A 22014-nucleotide genomic window follows, 5' to 3' on the forward strand; every position below is an offset into this window, starting at 1 on the left:
CTTTTTTTTTTCTGCTGGGCTGGTGCGTGCGGGCCTGGCCTGCTGGTGCTGGCCTGCTAGGCTGCGCTGGGCCTGGGCTTGGGCTGCTGCTGGTCTGCTAAGAAATGGCCTGCTTTTTTTTTTGGCTTGCTTCTTTTCTGTTTTTTTTTGTTTTTGTTTTGTTTTGTTTTGTTTTGTTTTTGTTTTTGTTTTTTGGGCTGCTGGGTCGGATCAGGTCGTAGGTGGGTCGGGTCGGGTTGACCCGACTGTTATAATATTTTTTATTATTTCTTTTTCTTTTTTTTCTTTTTTCTTCTTCTTCTTCTTCTTCTTCTTCTTCTTCAAAACCCTAGCCCCCACGCCGCCTCTGGTGCCGTCGCCGCCGTATTCACCGTCGGAGGCTCTCCTCTTCTCTTCTTCCTTTCTTCCTCTCCTTTCTCTTTTCTCTTCTATTTCTTTTTTTCGAAATTTTCTTCTCTTTTTTTTTGATTCGTGGGGGTCCTTTTTTTTTGGGGTTAAAAGCCCCTTTTATAGATGATTTTTGCTTCATTTTGCAGGTGGTAGGTGGCTAGGGGAGAGGGAGGCCATGCCCTAGGCCGGCGGCCGGAAAATCGGGGATTAGGTGCGCAAATCACGTTTGGCTGCCAGAAGGACCAGATTGCAAATGCAGCAAAACTTTTGGGGCTAAAATGTAATTTTGAGAAAATTTAGGGTAAAAATGTATTTTCAAAAAGGTTGTGGGTCAAAATGTAATTTCAAAAGGTTTATGGGTCAAATTATAATTTCAAAAAGTTCAGGGGTCAAAATGTATTTTTTGATTTTTTTTATTTTAAAAAAAAATTTTGAATTTTTTATATATATATAAACACGACAAAACCCGGACAAAATTTAGTGCTTACAGCTGCCCCTCTTTGCTCATCGCTGTGAAACAGGGATAGAGCAAAGACTTTAAAGCACTGAATTTTGTTCGACTATCCAAAAATTTTCTTTTTATTTGAAAAACAGAAATTGAAAATACCTCGGCGTGTGGCCCGAGGCTCAACTCACCTCTAACAATATGAGTTGATTTTTGAAAAACAGAAATTTAAAAGAAATACCTCAGCGTGCGACCCGAGGCTCAACTCACTTTTTGCAATATGAGTTGATTTTTTTTTGAAAAGACAGAAATTTAAAAGAAATACCTCAACGTGAGACCCGAAGGCTCAACTCACTTCTCGCAATATGAGTTGATTTTTTTGAAAAACAGAAATTTAAAAGAAATACCTCAGCGTGCGACCCGAGGCTCAACTCACTTCTCGCAATATGAGTTGATTTTTTTTTCGAAAAACAGAGATTTAAAAGAAATACCTCAGTGTGACCCGAGGCTCAACTCATCTCTCGCATTATGAGTTGATTTTTTTGAAAAACAGAAATTTAAAAGAAATACCTCAGCGTGCGACCCGAGGCTCAACTCATTTCTCGCAATATGAGTTGATTTTTTTTTTGAAAAACAGAAATTTAAAAGAAATACCTCAGCATGCGACCCGAGGCTCAACTCACTTCTCGCAATATGAGTTGATTTTTTTCGAAAAACAGAGATTTAAAAGAAATACCTCAGCGTGACCCGAGGCTCAACTCATTTCTCGCATTATGAGTTGATTTTTTTGAAAAACAGAAATTTAAAAGAAATACCTCAGCGTGCGACCCGAGGCTCAACTCACTTCTCGCAATATGAGTTGATTTTCTTGAAAAACAGAAATTTAAAAGAAATACCTCAGCGTGCGACCCGAGGCTCATCTCACTTCTCGCAATATGAGTTGATTTTTTGAAAAACAGAAATTTAAAAGAAATACCTCAGCGTGCGACCCGAGGCTCAACTCACTTCTCGCAAAATGAGTTGATTTTTTTTGAAAAACAGAAATTTAAAAGAAATACCTCAGCGTGCGACCCGAGGCTCAACTCACTTCTCGCAATATGAGTTGATTTATTGAAAAATAGAAATTGAAAAATATTTCTTAAAAAAAACAGGGTTTCAGTAAAAACATCTGGTGAAACTAAAAGCCTTCTTCTTCATTAATTCTGTGCAGCTTTCTCCCAGTATTCCTTGCTCTACTGGTATACTTGTATATGTCATGTATGATGTTATTATGATATGCACATGTTTGTCTTAAATGCTTTTGTGTCTAAATGATCATGTCATGCACCCTGGGTTGTTTATCACCTGCCCACTTTTGATTTTCGTAAGGATCCGCATTCATTTCCTCAATTCTTGACTTTCTCTCAGGTTTTGTGCCCATCTCCAAGTTTGTTGAGTGACCCACATTTCCTCGTATATCACCCACTTGCCCCCTCGTTGAACTTTGTTCTTGCTTCAGGGTCTTTTTATTTATCAAATTCTCATCCATGTAATGCTCCACATTCCTTTTGTTTAGAGTATGTCATCTTTCCATTTATCAGTTAAATGAATCAAACACGAGATGTATGAAAAATGGTAAAGTAGGCATGAAAGAAATACCTCACATTCAATTATTTCAAAAGCAACAAAGAAAATTAACAAGGAATAGTTCAATAAAGAAAGCATCACAAAGAAAGGAAAGTGAATCCTAATGGCTACAAATGCTTTAGATATCCAACGCATGAACTTCTCCACGTTTCTTCGTCCTGGATCTTTTTCGAGCACGGTTTCTTGTGTAGAAGATTTCAAGCTTCTGAGAATGTTTCAAATATAGCGACTTCGTCATTCAACTCCTCGTCCAAATCACCTTGCTCCTTTAAGCTCGAATTTATTTTATTAGGACGCCCTTTCGGGTTTTCATCCTAAATTTTTTGTCTATCAAGACGCCCTTTTCGGGTTTTCATCTTGATTTTTTTCTTTTTCTTTTTTTTAGGCATAATATTTCTTCACAGTATCTGAATTCACTGGATTAGGTAATTCTTTCCCATCCATCTCAGTGAGAATCAAAGCCCCTCCTGAAAATGCCTTTTTTATAACGTATGGCCATTCCCAATTTGGTGACCATTTTCCTCGAAAGTCTTTTTGTGTCGGGAGGATCTTTCTTAGTACCAGTTCCCCTTCGCGGAATTCTCTTGGCCGCACCCTTTTATCATGGGCCGTGATCATTCTTTTCTGATACATCTGTCCATGACAAATTGCCTTCAAGCGTTTTCCTTCAATAAGGTTTAGCTGATCATATCGAGCTCGAACCCACTCTGATTCTTCTAACCTTGTCTCCATTAAGACGCGCAGGATGGGATCTCTACTTCGATAGGCAGCACGGCTTCCATCCCGTAAACCAGAGAAAAGGAGTTGCCCCCGTAGACGTCCGTACTGAGGTGCGATATGTGTACAAAGCGAATGGTAGCTTCTCGTGCCAATCTTTATATGTCTCAGTCATCTTCCCAATAATCCTCTTAATGTTCTTATTAGCGGCTTCTACTGCTCCGTTCATCTTTGGGCGATAGGGCGAAGAATTATGATGTTTTATCTGGAATTGCTCACATACTTCTTTCATCATCTTGTTGTTCAAATTTAAAGCATTATCTGAAATGATTCTTTCAGGCAGACCATATCGACATATAATCTCCTTTTTTAAGAACCTACAGACTGCAGCCTTTGTCACATTAGCAAACGAAGTGGCTTCTACCCATTTTGTGAAGTAGTCTATAACCATAAAGATGAATCGATGCCCATTGGAAGCTTTTGGGGAAATTGGCCCTATAACATCCATGCCCCACATAGAAAAAGGCCACGGAGAAGTCATGACATGAAGGGGCGACGGAGCTGTATGAATTTTATCGCCATAAATTTGACATTTGTGGCACTTTCGTGCGTAACCAATGCAATCCCTTTCCATTGTCAGCCAATAATAACCAAGTCTCATAATCTGCCTGGCCATGGTGAAACCACTGGCATGTGTTCCACAAATTCCTTCATGAACCTCTTCAAGTACCTTTCTAGCTTCAACAGCGTCCACGCACCTCATGAGCACTTGATCTTTTCCCCTTTTGTAAAGAATATCCCCGTCAAGAACAAATCCAATCGCCATTCTCCTGATTGTTCTTTTGTCATTCTCGTTTGCTTGCTCGGGGTACGCTTGATTCTTGATATACTCCAAGATATCATGGAACCATGGTCGTCCATTTGACTCCTCCTCAATACTAAAACAGTGTGCGGGGGTTTCATATATACTCATTTGGATGGGCATTATCTCAGTTTCTCTGTTTGCCTTAAACATCGAAGCCAAGGTGGCTAGGGCATCAGCCAGTTGGTTCTCCTCTCGTGGAAAGTAGTTAAAAGTTACTTTATAGAACTCCTTGATCAGCTCTGCAACGAGATCGTGATATTTGACTAATTTTGGATCTCTCACTTCCCAATCTCCACAAATTTGATAAATGACTAATGCTGAGTCCCCATGTACCTCTAAAATTTTAATTTTCCTCTCGATAGCTGCACGAAGCCCCATGATGCAAGCTTCATAATCCGCTATATTATTGGTACAGAAGAAGTTCAATCTGGCAGTGATCGGGTAATGATCTCCTTTCGGAGACACCAAGACTGTTCCGATCCCATGCCCCAATGCATTCGATGCGCCATCGAAGCTCATCTTCCATGATTTCTCTTTTGATGACCCACCCTCTCTTTCTAAAATACACATCAAATCTTCATCTGGGAAATCAAATCTCAAAGGTTCGAATTCTTCTATTGTTCGACTTGCCAAGAAGTCGGCTATCGCGCTTCCCTTTATCAATTTTTGGCTCACATACACGATGTCATACTCAGTCAATAGGATCTGCCATCGGGCCATTCTCCCTGAGAGTGCAGGTGACTCCATCATGTACTTTATTGAGTCCAGTTTTGAAATTAACCATGTCGTGTGATACAGTATGTATTGCCTGAGCCTTCGAACTGTCCAAATCAATGCGCAACAAAACTTTTCAATTGAAGGGTACTTTGCCTCATATTCTGTGAACTTCTTGCTGAGGTAGTAAATTGCCTTTTCTCTTCTCCCTGACTCATCATGTTGCCCCAGTACGCAACCCATTGAGTTCTCAAACATGGTAAGGTACAATATTAAGGGTTTTCCAGGGGTCGGCGGTACTAGCACAGGAGGATTAGACAAATACCGTTTTATCTTATCGAATGCCACTTGGCACTCCTTGTTCCATTTTCCCGGATTGCGTTTTCGAAGGAGTCAAAAAATTGGATCACACTGATTGGTAAGTTGAGCGATGAATCGAGCAATGTAATTCAACCTTCCTAAAAATCCTCTGACTTCCTTTTGTGTACGCGGAGGTGGCAGTTCTTGTATTGCTTTTATCTTGTCTGGATCAACTTTGATACCTCTTTCACTGACAATGAAACCTAGCAGTCTTCCCGAGGTAGCCCCAAACGTACATTTGGCTGGATTAAGTTTCAACTAGAACTTTCTTAACCTTTCGAACAGCTTCTTGAGATTCCCAACATGCTCTTCTTCTCCCCGGGACTTGGCAATCATATCATCGACGTAAACTTCTATTTCTTTGTGCATCATATCATGGAACAATGTCACCATGGCTCTCTGATATGTTGCCCCAGCATTCTTTAATCCGAACGGCATTACCTTATAGCAGAAGGTCCCCCACATTGTTATGAATGTAGTTTTCTCCATATCTTCAGGAGCCATCTTTATCTGATTATAACCTGAGAAGCCATCCATGAAAGAAAATAGAGAATGCTTTGCCGTATTATCCACCAAAGTATCGATGTGCGGTAAAGGAAAGTTATCATTGGGGCTTGCTTGATTCAAATCACGATAATCCACGCACATTCGTACCTTGCCATCTTTCTTCGGCACTGGGACTATATTAGCTACCCATTCTGGATACTTTGAGACTTGTAGGAAGCCAGCGTCAAATTGTTTCTTGACTTCTTCTTTTATCTTTAATAGCATTTCAGGTCTCACCCTTCTTAATTTCTGCTGAATGGGCTTGTATTCTGGTTTCAGTGGGAGCTTGTAGACCACAATATCCGTGTTCAATCCTGGCATATCCTGATAAGACCAGGCAAACACATCCTTGTACTCATGGAGCAAGGCGATCAAATCCCGCCTAGTGTTTTCTGAAATGGAAGTCCCAATCTTCACTTCTTGTTTCTTTTCTTCATTCCCCAAGTTCACTACCTCAACAGATTCTTGATGGGGTAGGATTTGCTTCTCTTCTTGTTCTACCATTCTCAGTAAGTCAGGAGACGAGACACAATCTTCAACATTTCCGTCAGCTTCGAATTCTCCTAAACAAACAACCCTCTCGAAATTGATTTCAGGATTCATAACAGGATTGTTCATGCCATTGATATCTGAGCACCTGAAAGGTGAATGGAAGAAGCTATAGAAGAGTATTGAGGTATTGGAATCACACAATGATATGAGATGATATGAGACACATGTCGGAAAAGAAAATAAATAAAAGGAGTAGTCTCGAAGTTAATGGAAATGAAAAGAACATGACAATATAAAACAAAATGCATCTTCATTAATGTTCATTGAAATGATAAAGAGCAAACATAAGCTCTTACAAAAGGAACCCTACTGTTTAAGGACACACAAAATGAAGGGTTAACATTGGGCATTACTCTGAAGGAGACTTAAAAACTACAAGGAGGTCCACAGCAGTCCAATTGTTCAAAACATATCCTGGAAGACAGGGGTGTATCATTGAAACATCCTCAATTGTATCACTCTCGTTGAGCTCAGCATCCATAGTTCTAGCTCTTAAATGTGTTTTATAAGAATGACGTGATTCCAGACTTGTAGTGTCACAACTGTGGATTATGCGGTTCTAGCCTTAGTGAATGGTTAGGGTGATATGTACATGCAATGCATGAATGAATGACAAGTGAATGTTAGTCATGAATAAATATACAAGAATTTGGTGTTGATTTCAAGATAGCCCCATATTTTGGCATTTCATTAATCAAAAGAGCCCATTACAATACATTTTTCCATCTTGGACTTAACAGTTACACAAATTCCCTAACCACATCGCCTTGTTTCTTCACTCGTCCTAGGAATTCCGACATACTTTATTTTTGGCTTAGAGATAATTGGCAACTGAGAGCTTCGGCCTCATCTGATAATTGCACAATTTGCATAGACGCCTAGCGAATTTCATTGACTAAACTTCAGAACATGTATCAGTCATCCCTGTCAACTTCATTAGCTTTTTCTTGAAGGTCATCAATTTAGACTCCTTCACATATATCTTTTTGAGTTGCACATTGTCGATGCAAAGCAGGGCAGCATACTCTTCTATGGTCGGAGTCATATCTTCCTGATTAAAAGTGAAACACTGATAGGCTGGGTCCCAGAATCGAACCATGGCTTGGATCAACTGCTCGTTCACATTGATTGCTATCAAGTGAGCTATATCTCTGTATTTTTCAGTGAAGATGCCTCTAGTATCTGAGTCCCACTGCTTCCAAATCCTAGTCAAGTCTTCAAGATCATTCTGACGCACATTCGAGGTCACACGCTCAGGAAGATCAGAGGTGTATCCTTCCTTCAAACTGTTCCCTTTTGCTTTTTGAGTCCTTAAAGACCAATCTCGGACTACAACATTTGTCTTGGTTACTATTGTAATTGACTCCTCCATCAAAAACTCGTTTTTGGCAACCAATCTTTAATCAACACCTTCCTAATGAGATGTCTACGATGCATGATGAAAAATAAAATGAAGAACAAATAACATTGGTTAGAGATCACAACAGAGATAAACAGAAGAAAAAAGAAAAATAAACACTATGGAAAATTTAACAAATTAAGCAATTTAATCATGCAATTTGGTGGAACAAACCCACATTTTTTGTTTGCCCCAACATGCTTTACAAAAAAACCTACCCCACATATCTTCAGACAATCTACCCGACCCAATTTATTTAACAGACTCAATTCATTTGCAAAGAAGTGTAAATGTAAAAGAAATAAAAGGTAAGAGGCGTTTCTCCCGTGTACTTATTTTGGTGACTATTCAACGGACAAAGGTTAGGCGTGGCTCTAATCAAGTGGCTCGTACGGTTTACTATATGTGGTTTCAGTTCTAGAAAGGTACTCGAATTGTCCATACTGTCACCTACTAAGGCTAGTATGGAACCTCGGACATCACCCATCACAGGCTCACGAGCTCAATTCGAGGGATTACATTTACTTATGCCTATGCGGAGGGACGAGTTAACTCACGAAAGCATAAGTCATATGTAACCCGGAAGTATTTCACTAGCCTGTGCGGAGGGACGAGTTAACTCACGAAGGCGTAGCGTTTACTTCCACTTAAACGAACAGAGCCCGGGTAGAGAGCTCATGTTATGCAAGAATGCAAGTGCAGGGTGTGTGGGGAGAAACTCACAAACCTTTTAATTTGTTTATTTTTACTAAAAACCAAACTAAAAAGCGTAAAACTTAGAGCTGAAAACAGAAAAAAAAACAAGTTAGAAAAATATTAATTTAAAAATCGAATGCAAATGCATGACTTTTCAAAAATAAAATTCATGGATCACGATTAAAAATTAATTTGAACAAAGAATTTTAAAAATTTTGACAACACGCGTTTAACATCAGACTCGACTCTCAAAAACGTCCCCAGTGGAGTCGCCAGCTGTAGCGACCTAAAAATTTGGGCACGGGCGCTACTCGAAGTAATTATTGAAAACTTGAAAATCGAATCTCGATTTTATTTGAAAAAGGAGTCGTCACCGATCTTTTTTCTAGGTGTGATCGGACACCTACAAAATTCTCTTTTTAGAAGAAAAATTTATTTTTAAACTTTTCTAAAAAAGAGGTAATTTTAGGTCCACGTAAAAATCCAGAGAAAATTCGAGTTCGGGAGTCGGTTACGCGCGAGGAAGGTATTAGCACCCTCGCGACGCCCAAATTGGTATCTTGTTAAGCGCGTGTTGTCTTAATTTTTAAAAATACGAGTTCAATTTAATATTAGTCGTGATCCTGATTGAAACACGAGAATTTTAAAGCACAACAACTTTTTTTTAAACACGAATTTTTAAAATACAAGAATTTTAGAAACATGAATTTTTTAAAAAATATGAAAATTTTGAAACACGAGATTTTTTTTGAAACACGAAAATTTATGAAACACGGTTTTCTTTTAAGAAGTACCGTATTTAACACGAATCAATGATATTCATCCCTACATGGCGATGAAATCATCGAATTAATGCCAAATAGATTCAACTTAATATCTAATCGTGATTCTATTAAAACACGATAATTTAAAAAAAGCGAGAATTTTAGAATATTTTCGATTTTTTAAAAAAGGGCGTATCGTGTTTAACACAAACCGGTGATATTCACCCAACATAGCGATGAATTCAACGATTTAATGTTAAATCGATTCGTTGCCTTATTTATTAAAATTAATTAAACTAAAATAAAATTAAAATGGAATTAAATTAAAGATAAAATGCATAAAATGCATAAAATGTTAATAATATTAAAAGGAAATAACATAAAAATACGAGGGTTAAATTTAAAATGAAATAAACGAAATTACTGAAAAGCTCTCGAAACACGAGCTTCGTCGAACGGGTTACACGAATTGAACCTCTTTTTCTTTTTTCTTTTCTCTTTTTTCCTCCTTTTTTCCTTCTCTTTTTCTTCTTTTCTTTTTTTTTCTGCTGGGCTGGTGCGTGCGGGCCTGGCCTGCTGGTGCTGGCCTGCTAGGCTGCGCTGGGCCTGGGCTTGGGCTGCTGCTGGTCTGCTAAGAAATGGCCTGCTTTTTTTTTTTGGCTTGCTTCTTTTCTGTTTTTTTTGTTTTTGTTTTGTTTTTGTTTTTGTTTTTTGGGCTACTGGGTCGGATCAGGTCGTAGGTGGGTCGGGTCGGGTTGACCCGACTGTTATAATATTTTTTATTTTTTCTTTTTCTTTTTTTTTCTTTTTTCTTCTTCTTCTTCTTCTTCTTCTTCTTCTTCAAAACCCTAGCCCCCACGCCGCCTCTGGTGCCGTCGCCGCCGTATTCGCCGTCGGAGGCTCTCCTCTTCTCTTCTTCCTTTCTTCCTCTCCTTTCTCTTTTCTCTTCTATTTCTTTTTTTTCGAAACTTTCTTCTCTTTTTTTTTGATTCGTGGGGGTCCTTTTTTTTGGGGGTTAAAAGCCCCTTTTATAGATGATTTTTGCTTCATTTTGCAGGTGGTAGGTGGCTAGGGGAGAGGGAGGCCATGCCCTAGGCCGGCGGCCGGAAAATCGGGGATTAGGTGCGCAAATCACGTTTGGCTGCCAGAAGGACCAGATTGCAAATGCAGCAAAAATTTTGGGGCTAAAATGTAATTTTGAGAAAATTTAGGGTAAAAATGTAATTTCAAAAAGGTTGTAGGTCAAAATGTAATTTAAAAAGTTTTAGGGGTCAAAATATAATTTCAAAAAGTTCAGAGGTCAAAATGTATTTTTTGATTTTTTTATTTTAAAAAAAAAATTTTGAATTTTTTTTATATATATAAACACGACAAAACCCGGACAAAATTTAATGCTTACAAAGGCCACCCCACAATTTGCTTTTTTCTGCCTTTAATAAATTTCTTAATGTTTCTTTCTAATATTGCAAACAGGGATTTTCATTTTTTTCTTTTAATATGCTTCTGATTTTTGGTAATCAAAGACATGTTTTTTCTATTTCTTCTAAATGAAGGTGTAAATAAATGTATACATCAACAACAAACAAGACGTATAAATAAAGGCATAATAACTTATTTAGTCCTCAAACTTTAAAAAATTATTTTAGTTTTTCATTTAATTTTTCTCTTTTTTTATTTCTTTAAATGTTTGTTAACTTTGCTAACTTGGCATTCCACATGTATGACATATTAGCAATTAATTAAAATTTTTTTAATTTTTTAAAATTTATAGAATATTATTTTTATTTTTATTTTTATTTTTTTTATTAAATAAATTTATATATTTTTATAATTTTATGATTTTTTTAATAATTTTTAGTTCTTAAATAATTTATATTTTTAATTTAAAAAAATTAATTAATCGTTAAAATATTTTCCCATCCATTTCGGAATAATTTGACAAACAACACAAGTTCAATGGTTAAAAGATGCACAAATATAAATGGATGGCTAAAATGGCATTTTTGTGAAGTTAGAGGGCCAAATGAGTTATTATACCTAATAAAAACCCAACAGTCAAAAAAAAATTCCTGACACCACATTAATTTTTTGGTCGAAACCAAGGTGTCTACGTCAATAGACATGACTAATCCCCTCGCTACGAATGCTCTCTAAAGAGGTAAAAGATTGACCATTAAATGTGCTCCATTCCCAAGGGGAAAAGATTGAACTCCCAACCTTATAATTAAGGGATAAGGTGAGCAACCACCACACATTAATTAGTATGACTTGTAACTAACATATTTTCACCTTTTCTCTATACTAATATTTTTTACATAAATCCTAAAAAAATTATACTAGAAATTCTACATATTTAAAACATTAGTATGTGTTTAAAAATAATATTAAATAAAAAATAAAATCTAAGATTCGAAATTAATAATAACACATAAGCAATATGTACAAAATTAAAATTAAAATAGTTTAAATAATAAATTTTAAATGGGTAAAAATATCATATGAAGAATATTAAATGCACTCTAATTATTTATCATGCTATTGACATTTTCTTGAGTTGGTATCAGGTTGATTTGTAACAAAACTCAATCAAGAATGTCAAAACAAAACAAAACAAATCTCTTTTCTAGGACAAGCTCTCTATTTAGCAACTAAATGTGAATCAACACATTTTCCATGATGAAAATGCAATGCAATTACAACCAAAACAAAACGAAACAAGTCAGTACATTTCATACAAATCTAGAATTCAAAGCAAGCAAGAAATAATAAATAAAGCACTTATTCGGGTGACCATTAAGGGTTTGGTGTGGTTCTATTAGGGTAGGCTCTTAGGGCTCATTATATACGGTTCGATTCTAAAGTAAGGGTACATGAACTGGTAGATCCTTCGATCCTTACCCATTATAGGCTCATACGGATTGAGTTCAGTTTAGGGGAATACATTTCCTTATGGCTATACGGAGATGAAAATCTCACGAAGATATAGGTATAGATGTATCTCGAAAGCAATCCACTATCCTATACGGAGGTGAAGACATCACGAAGGAATAGTTTCTCACTCCCACTTAAGAAGGGAAAAATCGAACAATTATGCAATGCAATATGCAGAAAATACGCAAAAAGAAACTTTCGAATCAATAAAACAAAATATATGAGATCACACACAACTCGAGATATCAAAACATGAATGATGAAATGCAACGAAGGGATTGTAAATTTAAACCAAATTATCAATTTTTGACAAAAAGACCAAAAGTAATCAACTCGCGACTTGACTCTCTTATTTGTCCCAGTGGATTCACCAAGCTGTTGAAACCTCTTTTTTGAAATCAACTTTTTATTAAAAAGCGAAAATGGGAGTCGTCACCAATCTTTTTTATGAGGTGCGATCGGATCACCTTGTAATTTGAAACCCTAAGGTTTCTAGCATTCTGAAATAGTTTGGGCCACTGGGCCTCTAGGTTTTTTTTGGTTTGGGCTGGATGAAATTTGGGCTTTGTAATTGGGTTTGAAAATTTTTTATTTTTATTTTTATTATTTCTGTTTGGGTTTGGGCCCGAGCTAAATTGGCCCATTACATTTTGTACAAGTAAAAAGGTGAAAATATCATTATATTAATATTCAATCATTTGTTAAAAATGAGCTTTTAAGTAATTTCATTGATCAAGTTGGTGCTACAAGTTAACTCGACATCAATTCAGTCAATCACATCATATAAGTACAAAACATTCTATTACATATGTAAGGTTTGAACTTAATAATAATAAGAGCACATATGTAATATATACAAAATTAAAATAAAAAAATTAGTATAATTTTTCTTGCGTTGGTATTGAGTTGACTTTTGACACCAACCCAATCAATGACATTATCAATATAGAAATTGTATCACACATGTATTTAACATAACTTATTTAAAATATGTAAAGTTATTTTAGTAGTTTTTTTTTAATCAAACTGGTGTCGGGTTGACTCGTAACACAAACCATTCACCCACTTAAATAATAGTATAGATTTATATCTAATTATTTTTATGCGATTTAATCTAAATTTAAAACATTACATGTAATAAATTTATTTCTTGTATTTGGTTTTGTTTTTATAATTTAAATTGACTTTTCTTTTTAGTACAATAAACTAACTATTATAGAGAAACAAACAAGGTTGTATGGACCAGCTTTGAGTGTATCGGTGGTTTGCTGCTCGAGAGGCTAAACTGCGTGCTAAGGGGTAGAGTCGGTGATGTTTGCGCTCCAAGCAGATTGGCAATTGTTGTTGTAGGATGATGATGTTCTGTCGTATCGGTTCGAGCTTCCGGTGTACGTTGAATTGTCCTTGTCCACCATTTGGAAGCAGTTGCAGAGTTGACTATCCCAATTTGGATTTGCATTCCATGAAGTTTCCTCAATTTTTCATGAAAGAAGATGAATTCACTATGTAGCTTGGAAGTGGAAGAATAGTGCATTACTGCAAAGGAGTTGAGCCTTGAATGGTGTTTGATTGTTACAAATGAAAGGATGATGGTAGTGGGATTGCTGTGAATAATTGAATGTATTAATTGATTTATATTTAATTATATTTTTATTTATTTTTAAATTTAATATTATCCTACCCATTTTCTTATTTCAATTCCAATTTGTTAGTTTTGAGAAATATTATTGATTCATTATGGTAATGGGCTTTTTTCTTTTTTACAATTATCTAGATTTTTAATAATTAAGTTTTATTATTTTTTCTTCTTTGAGCTATTTTAATTATTTTTTATTTAATATGTAATCTATTAAAATTTATAATTATTTAGAATTGAAACTAATGAAAATAATTTAAACCATTATTAATTCATTAAATAATCTTTTTTTTCAAATTAGATCTAATTGGGCATAATTACAAATGCTTATAATAAAATAAAAAAGCAATTACTACAATCATGGTTGGATCATAAAAGTTGTTTGAACCAAATTGAACTATGAAACCAAGTTCAGGTACCAAAATGTATATTTACCCTTTCTTTTAAATGAAAAATGGTTAGTAAAACAGAGCAGATAAAGCCCAAAGGGATCAAAAGTCAAAAACAGTCCAACAAGGGGACTTCCGTTGCCGGGACTTGAACCCGGGTCTCTCGGGTGAGAGCCGAGTATCCTAACCACCTAGACTACAACGGATTTTGAAATTTTTTTACAAATTAAGCATGATGAAACTAGCCATTATATTTTCACCTACAAATATTTTCGCCATAAATCTTAAATGATGTATATTTAATTTAAATTTTAAAACATTTCATTTGATAAATTTTATTTCTTCTTACATAAAAGCTTTTTCATAAGTTTTTTGCAACATCTATTTTTACAATATTCATTTTTCTTTAAATTTTTTATTTTAAACTATACAACATAAGATTTGATATCTCATTTAGCAGTTAAATCACGATTTGTGAATTGTTTTTTGGCCTACTTGGATACAAGAGTAACATTGCATTTTGACTTGATTTTTGCAAACTATTAAAAGAGGTTTGGTGTTTTCCCATAACTCACTACTTAAAAATGACTTTCAGAATATGATTTCTATGAAATAGATTTATTTTTAAAAAAAACTTATATTTTCTAGTGTTTGAATGATTTTGTGTAAAATATTTTTTGTTGTTTCACAAGTTCTCCTGAAATCATTTTCTAAAAGTTGTTTTTAGCTAAACAAACCCAACATAAATAATTACAAAATATTGCAGCATCATTTTCTTTTGACAATCAAAATTTATTTTAGAATAATATAATATTTTGTAATAATTAATATCATATATAAAATTAATAATAAATAATGCATAATTAAAACTTAATTTAAATTGCATATATTACATATATGAGAGTGGATAGTGACACATTAAAATTAGAAGAGATAAATGAAGCTAAGTATAATTTAAACAAATACTCATATCTATATAATTAAAATATTCTTATTTTATACTTTATTAAATATTTATAAATTGTAATATATGTTTATGATTAATATAAATATTTTTCAATCATATATTAAGAATATTATGTAAAACTATTACTGTTAAAATTATTTATTAAAATAAAATTGTAATGCTAAATAACTTATTAAAATATAAATTATATAAATTATTAATAAATTATCATATTATTAAATATAAATAATTATATAAGTATTTTTAATAATTTTTAACTTTTCATATTTTATATTACTTTTTTAAATATTTTAAAAATTAAAAATAAAAATTTATTAATAATATAATAATGTAAAACTTTATTTAGATAGCTTTTATATAATATAAAATTACTAATAAAAGAATATTTTTTTAGAAAATGATTTACGGTTTTTAAAAGGGTAAGTCAATTTACAGGAAAAATACTTATTTTTCATTGCATTGTATGCCATTTCTATCGATCAAGTTGTTTTCCATGAATCAAACACATTTTTGTAAGTCATGTTCTATGATACAAATGTATCAAAAATGTGATTCTTCGGAACATGATTGCCGGGAAAGTTCTTTATAATTTTTTGTCTATATTAAAAATGCTTAATATATCATTTGGTACTTGAGTTTAACATTTTTTTCTAACATGGTACCTATGTTATTTTTTGGTACTTGTATTTGACAATAGTTATATATTTTGATACTCAAAGATGACCGTGTTGACCTTTTACTGTATAATTCGAGTTTTAAGGTTGATTTGATGGAAGTTAATTCATAATATTATTAGGTCTGAATTTTTCATGATTTTGTTTATAGAATAAATTTAGTGTTAACTGTGAATTTGTTTAATTTTATGAATTTTCATCAAATCAACTCTAAAGCTCAAATTAAACACTAAAAAGTTAACATCAGATATCAAAATATATAATTTTTGTTAAATACAAGTATCACGTTCTAAAAAAACACAAATACCATACTAAAAAAATCAAACTTAAATACCAAATTATATATTAAACATAATAAAAAGGATTAATTGAAATTCACTAAACACTTCTGGAAATATAAATTTAATTTATTAAATAATATAATTTATGTACTTTTTATGAAATTGACTATTATCAAATATAAGTTTTAAAAAGAATTGATAAGAATAATTTAATATTTTAAAAGAGTGAAAATATTTCTAATTAAATTTTTAATGGGAAGTATGAAAGAATTTGTAATGGCAGGAGGCTTTAGAGTTTCAAGTCCGACCTTCTTGTAAATGTGGAATGTTCCAAGCTCTTATCAATGTCCTTGTTAAATGCAAATCATTCTCCGAATTAAAGCAAATCCATGCACTTGTAATAACGTTTGGTCTCCGCCATGATTCCCCAATTTCATCAAAACTTCTCTCTCTCGCTGCTCTCTCCGGCGCCGGCAACATCGATTATGCCTACCGCCTATTCTCCACCCTACCCGCCCCTCGAGTCTTTGATTGGAACACCGTTATTCGAGGTTACTCCATCAGCAAAAATCCTAACAAATCATTTTCAGTTTTCATCAAAATGCTGAGAGCTGGGGTCTTCCCTGATTATTTAACATACCCTTTTCTCGCCAAGGCATCTGCTCGTCTTTTGAAGCCGGAACTTGGTGGTTTGATTCATGGCCACGCGTTGAAAAATGGGTTCCAGTTAGATAAGTTCATAAACAATTCTTTGATACACATGTATGCTTCCTGCCATGACATAGTTTACGCCCGTCGGGTGTTTGATGAAATGCCGATGAAGAATATTGTTTCGTGGAACGCTATGTTGGATGGTTACGCCAAGTGTGGGGATATGGCTTCTGCGCGTCAAGTTTTCGATTTGATGCCTCAAAGGGACGTTGTTTCTTGGAGCTGTTTGATCGATGGGTATGTTAAGAACGGGGATCATAAGGAGGCCTTGGCAATCTTTGAAGAAATGCTAGTGTTGGGTCCCAAAGCTAATGAGGTAACTATGGTGAGTGTGTTGTGTGCTTGTGCACATTTGGGTGCGCTTGATCAAGGAAGGTCAATGCATTGTTATGTGATGGACAATGGGTTACCAATGACTTTGGTTTTGCGTACTTCTCTTGTTGATATGTATGCTAAATGTGGAGCAATAGAAGAAGCTTTATACGTTTTTCGTGGGGTTTCTAATGGTAAGACCGATGTGTTGTTGTGGAATGCTATGATTGGAGGGCTTGCAATTCATGGTTTGGTTAATGAATCTCTTGAATTGTTTACTGAAATGCAAATAGCTGGGATTGTCCCTGATGAGATCACGTACCTGTGCTTGTTAAGTGCTTGTGCACATGGTGGATTAGTGAAGGAAGCTTGGTACTTCTTTGAGTGTCTTGGCAAACACGGTATGACTCCTAAGAGTGAACATTACGCTTGCATGGTGGACGTTCTAGCTCGAGCAGGGCAGGTAGCAGAAGCATACCAATTTCTATGTGAAATGCCCGTAGAGCCGAGCGCTTCATTGCTCGGTGCTCTGTTAAATGGGTGCTTAATATATGGAAAATCTGATCTTGCAGAAATAGTAGGAAGGAAACTAATCGAATTAGACCCAGATCACGATGGTAGATATATCGGCTTATCTAACGTTTATGCGGCTGTCAAGCGATGGAAAGAAGCAAGAACAATGAGAGAGGCCATGGAAAGAAGGGGAGTGAAGAAGTCTGCTGGGTTCAGTTGTGTGGAAATCTCTGGAACTCTTTATAGTTTTATAGCTCACGATGAAACACATCCTAATTCAAAACAAATTTATGAAATACTAGAATTTATTGTAAGCCAAATGAAACTTGATGTTCATAAGGATATTCAAGAATATCCTTCTTTATGAAATGAATTGTGGTTGAGTGCAAGCTTTTAATGGTATTTTGTGTAAAGCTTCCGGTCCATTTGTCTCAGAAAGTTCAGTACAACTAATAAATATATATTTATCTTAATAGCATATGTTCATTAAGAAAAACCCAAAAAGAAAATAGAAAAATCAGAAACACACAGAAAAAGGGTATTGATGTTGAGTTTGAATGTTTTAACTTCAGAAACATGAAAGCATATAGCACACTCCCCTAAACAAAAATAATATCAGAAATATGTTTTCAATAGATAATTTGAACACAAGATTCGATCCCAATAATGCTGACTCTCTGTCTATGTAATATACCATCTTCTTTTCTTCTCAGAAAATCTGTAGAAATGTAATCAAAAGACTGTCAAAAGTTTATATGTAAGGCGTGTATATGAAGATTAAATGATGATGAATGTAATTACCATAGCTGCAATGGCACAATACTAGACATTAGAATCTTGAAGGTTGGGCTGAGCAAGCTGGAGCTGATAGGATTGGAACTGTTGAGGAATGGTAGCAAGCTGAAGCACACTGCTTGGTTCTCCAAAGAAAGAGAATTGATCCACAACTTGCTGATGCTCCACTGGCTTAGCTTCCATTCCTCCCTGCTGATACTCGATCGCCGCTCGGTGTTCCTGCACCTGTGAGGAAAGGTAACGTTTTAGCACCCAAAACTCTCGTTCAATACAAGCTCAGTTGAACCATTTACTTACCCAGCGGTACATATTGCTGTTTTCTTCCTCTAGTATTCTCTCCTACACATTCAAAATCATAATTCAATTATCATCTGGTTTTGATTTATATGTATATGTGGGAGGGAACTTAAAGAAATGTTTAAACTCATCACCTTTCTACGTAGGTTATCCAGTTGTTGTTGCAAGAGCTCATTCTACAAAAACCCCACGGGGAAGACAATTGAAAAAAAACAAAGGAATTGACATATTTAGTTCAAAATGCATTAAGAAGATGATGATGAACATGTACCTTTCGCTCTCGGACCTTGATGACGGAGCGTTCGAGTTCGTGTTCAAGTTGATCGAGCTCTTCGAATGGTATAGAACTCATGTCTTCACCAGTGTAGCGTCGCATGCTTAGTTGAAGGCGACGAGTTTCTTTCCTCAACACTGCCAATTCATTGTACAAATGTTCCTATACATATATGAAAATATTCACTAAATACCTTCATGCTGAGGCAGATTGAAGAAGGAAATGCGAGTGATCTTACCCGATTGTCATGCTCAGGAATGCAAGTTCCAGTGACCTTCTGATACCTTTCTATGATTTGCTCCATTCTGTCACATAACATTTAGCCATTAAACAAAGAAAAAATGGAAAATTTTGTCATCTAAGACAGTCCTAGTAAGAAAATTTGCTTAGATGATTTTTAATTTTAATTAAAAAGGCTTTAGAAAGTGTTTGTTTCTCAGTAAAATTCCATTCTTATATTTTCCGAGAAAGATAAGCATGAAAAATTAAGTCGATTAAAAATCTGTAGTCCTATATCTATGATTGAAAGAGTGCAAAATTAAGATGCTTATAAACTCTCATATTTGGTCAAAGTTTATTTAATCTCTATTAAGGATATATATTGAAAATTTTTTTAAAAAAAATGGACAAAAACAGTAATAATGAAATGGAAGAAAATGAAACCCTTATGATTATAACAAAGAACACTTTTTTTTTACCCACCAATTTCCCTTAAATTTTACATTATTTAACATTCATTAATGTCTAAATCAAACAACACAACACCCTTGATCTGGCCAGCTCAAATCAATAGGGATATTCATGCACTTGAAAGCTTTTTGAATTCAAATTGATGATAACAAAGACTGTAACCAGTCAAATTAATGCAGAAGATAAAGAGATCTGCAGATCATGAAAATAGAACTTAACAACCATAAAAAAACTTAACTCTAGCTTGAAAAAGTAGCCTTGAAATTGAAACCCTAGCTAGTTCATGCTCTTCATTTTTACAAAACATGATCTTGGTCAGTCAAAAAATCAAACTCCCATGCAGGCTTTCAACCAAGATAACCATGGATTCATGAAAATGAAAAGAGAAAAGTAAATAATGAAAAAGACCTGTAACCCTCAGTGCAATACTGGCACATCTTGCCGGTAGTGGAGAAGATGATGAGCCCAATCTGAGCGTCACAAAGCACAGACAACTCATGGGTCTTCTTCAATAACCCAGCTCGTCGCTTCGAAAACGTAACTTGCCTAGTCGTCTGGTTCTCAATCCTCTTGATCGGTATCTTTCCACGTCCCATAATTATCTCTTTTCTTTGCCTTTATAATCTCTACCTAGTTAAGGAAACTGGGAAAAAAAAAAACATTAAGCCACACACACAAAAAAGAAGTTTAAAAAATGAAGCAGCTGAGCTTAATAAAGAAGTTTTCAAAAATGGGTTGCTAGAATATAAGATAAAATGGAAAGTAAAAAGCTTCTGAAACTGAAAATAACAAGTTTTGTTTTTATGGTTTGTAGTTCATAAAAAGAGGAAGGGATTATTGGATAAAAAAGAAGAAGATGATGATGATGAGTCTCTGAGTTTATTACCTATTTGCTTTGCTCTCGTAAATCTGCAGCTCTTTTGGTGAAGCTAGCGTGTATGAACAAGGAATTTATTCTCTATAAGCTTTGCTATAATTTTATTTTTATTTTTTAAGTTTTCTAAATGCCCCCAATCTTTTCTCATTAAACTACAAATTTGCACCTATATTTGATACAAATAGATTAGACCTACTCTGATTTTATTTTTGTTTTTAGTATTTTTTTTGTATTTTTAATAAATTTTGTGAACTCTGATCAATTTTGACGAAAATATTAATTGTATTAATGATTGGACTCAAATTTTTAAATTAAAAAAAGTAAAAGGATTAACCTTTTTATTTTTAAAATATAATGGTTTAATATTAAATTATATAAAAATACAGGGACTAATACAACATTTTGATCAAAACATAGTAATTATAGTCATAAACTTTTTTTAAAATGTATGCATGAATATAATTACAAGGAAATGTTTATTGTAATAATATGAAATTTTAATTTTCTAAATAAGTTTAGTTTGTGAAGTGCATAGCAAATTATAATTGGACTTAGATTTGAATGCGATGAAACGTATTATTCTCCTATTTATAGGTTGTGGGTTATGGGTAGTTTTAGAAATTATTTTAAAGATAAACTTTGTTTTAGAAAAACGTACGAGTTTAGTGATTAATATTCTCTTTGTATGTGAAAAACATTTCATGTAGATTAACATATAGATAACTTTCGTGACACGAAAGAGAGGCATATTTTATTTTGATAGGTTGAATGTGTATGTATTTTGAAATTATTTTAGCAATTAAAGGATGTTATTGCATTTTGTTGGAGTTTATTACTATTTATACTCGGCCTCCTTAATGTTTTATATTGAATCCAGCTTTGCTAATTGGAGCCGCAAGTAATTGGGGTGTTCCAGTTACACTCAGTTCAATAGGAGTCTCTAATTATAATAATTATTTAAACCCTAATTACAAAATAAAAATAATGGAGTAGGAGGAATGGCATTATGAGTAATTCAATACCAAAAAGCAACCCTTTATTGTGAAAATGTAAGAAAGAAAGACAAAAAGGGGGTGGTGTTGTGGTGTGAGTCTTAAACCACTCCTCTGATCTCATATCTGTCAAGCAACCTGAATTTTGGCATAAATAGAAATTCCTTTTACAATTGGTACAAAACTATGGCTTTCCAGAATTGGGAATTCAACAATGGAGGTGGAGGTCCCCCACCCAAAACCCTAAAACACACCCCCTATTGGGAAAAGACAAACTGTAACAATCCCATGATATATGCATAATTGACTAAAACAAACAGACTTGCTATGCAATACTTTCATATTAACTTTGAGTAAATTAGAGTTAAATTTGAAATGTAACTTTTTTTACCCTAAACCTTTATGCCAAAAGGGTAATTTCAATTGGACCAATATGTTACTTCATGCAATTGGATTTGTCTTTAGGTTAAGTTGGGTGAGCTATGGTCCAAAATCTTTGAATATCACCACCATCTTTGTTTTAAACACCTAATCTTCCTCTAATTTTGTTTATTAGTGTAAATGGATTGGATTCAAATCACTAATTAAACTTTTTTTAAAA

The 22014-nt window shown here is 34.3% G+C and overlaps 2 protein-coding genes and 1 non-coding gene across 4 annotated transcripts; 1 reads left to right on the forward strand and 2 right to left on the reverse strand.

Moving 5' to 3' along the window:
- Positions 1-14163: 14163 nt before the first annotated feature.
- TRNAE-CUC (transfer RNA glutamic acid (anticodon CUC)) lies at positions 14164-14236 on the reverse strand. The gene has a single exon. It is a non-coding gene; the product is annotated as a tRNA-Glu (tRNA).
- A 1957-nt stretch (positions 14237-16193) lies between these two features.
- LOC107898866 (pentatricopeptide repeat-containing protein At5g08305) lies at positions 16194-18149 on the forward strand. Its single transcript, XM_016824430.2, has one exon. It carries the CDS (start codon positions 16278-16280, stop codon positions 17853-17855), a length of 1578 nt encoding a protein of 525 aa, XP_016679919.1. The 5' UTR covers positions 16194-16277; the 3' UTR covers positions 17856-18149.
- LOC107898867 (protein TRANSPARENT TESTA 16-like) lies at positions 18011-20590 on the reverse strand. Of its 2 annotated transcripts, XM_016824431.2 has the most exons (8): positions 20431-20590; positions 19953-20187; positions 19093-19159; positions 18852-19016; positions 18715-18756; positions 18581-18622; positions 18290-18508; positions 18011-18206 (listed from the first exon to the last, which is right to left on the reverse strand). In XM_016824431.2, the coding sequence occupies exons 2-7, from the start codon at positions 20138-20140 to the stop codon at positions 18311-18313; spliced, it is 702 nt and encodes a 233-aa protein (XP_016679920.1). In that variant the 5' UTR covers positions 20141-20187; positions 20431-20590; the 3' UTR covers positions 18011-18206; positions 18290-18310.
- Positions 20591-22014: the final 1424 nt, after the last annotated feature.

This window comes from Gossypium hirsutum, chromosome D04 (genome assembly GCF_007990345.1).
Source record: "Gossypium hirsutum isolate 1008001.06 chromosome D04, Gossypium_hirsutum_v2.1, whole genome shotgun sequence".
In the NCBI taxonomy this organism is placed as follows: Eukaryota; Viridiplantae; Streptophyta; class Magnoliopsida; order Malvales; family Malvaceae; genus Gossypium; species Gossypium hirsutum.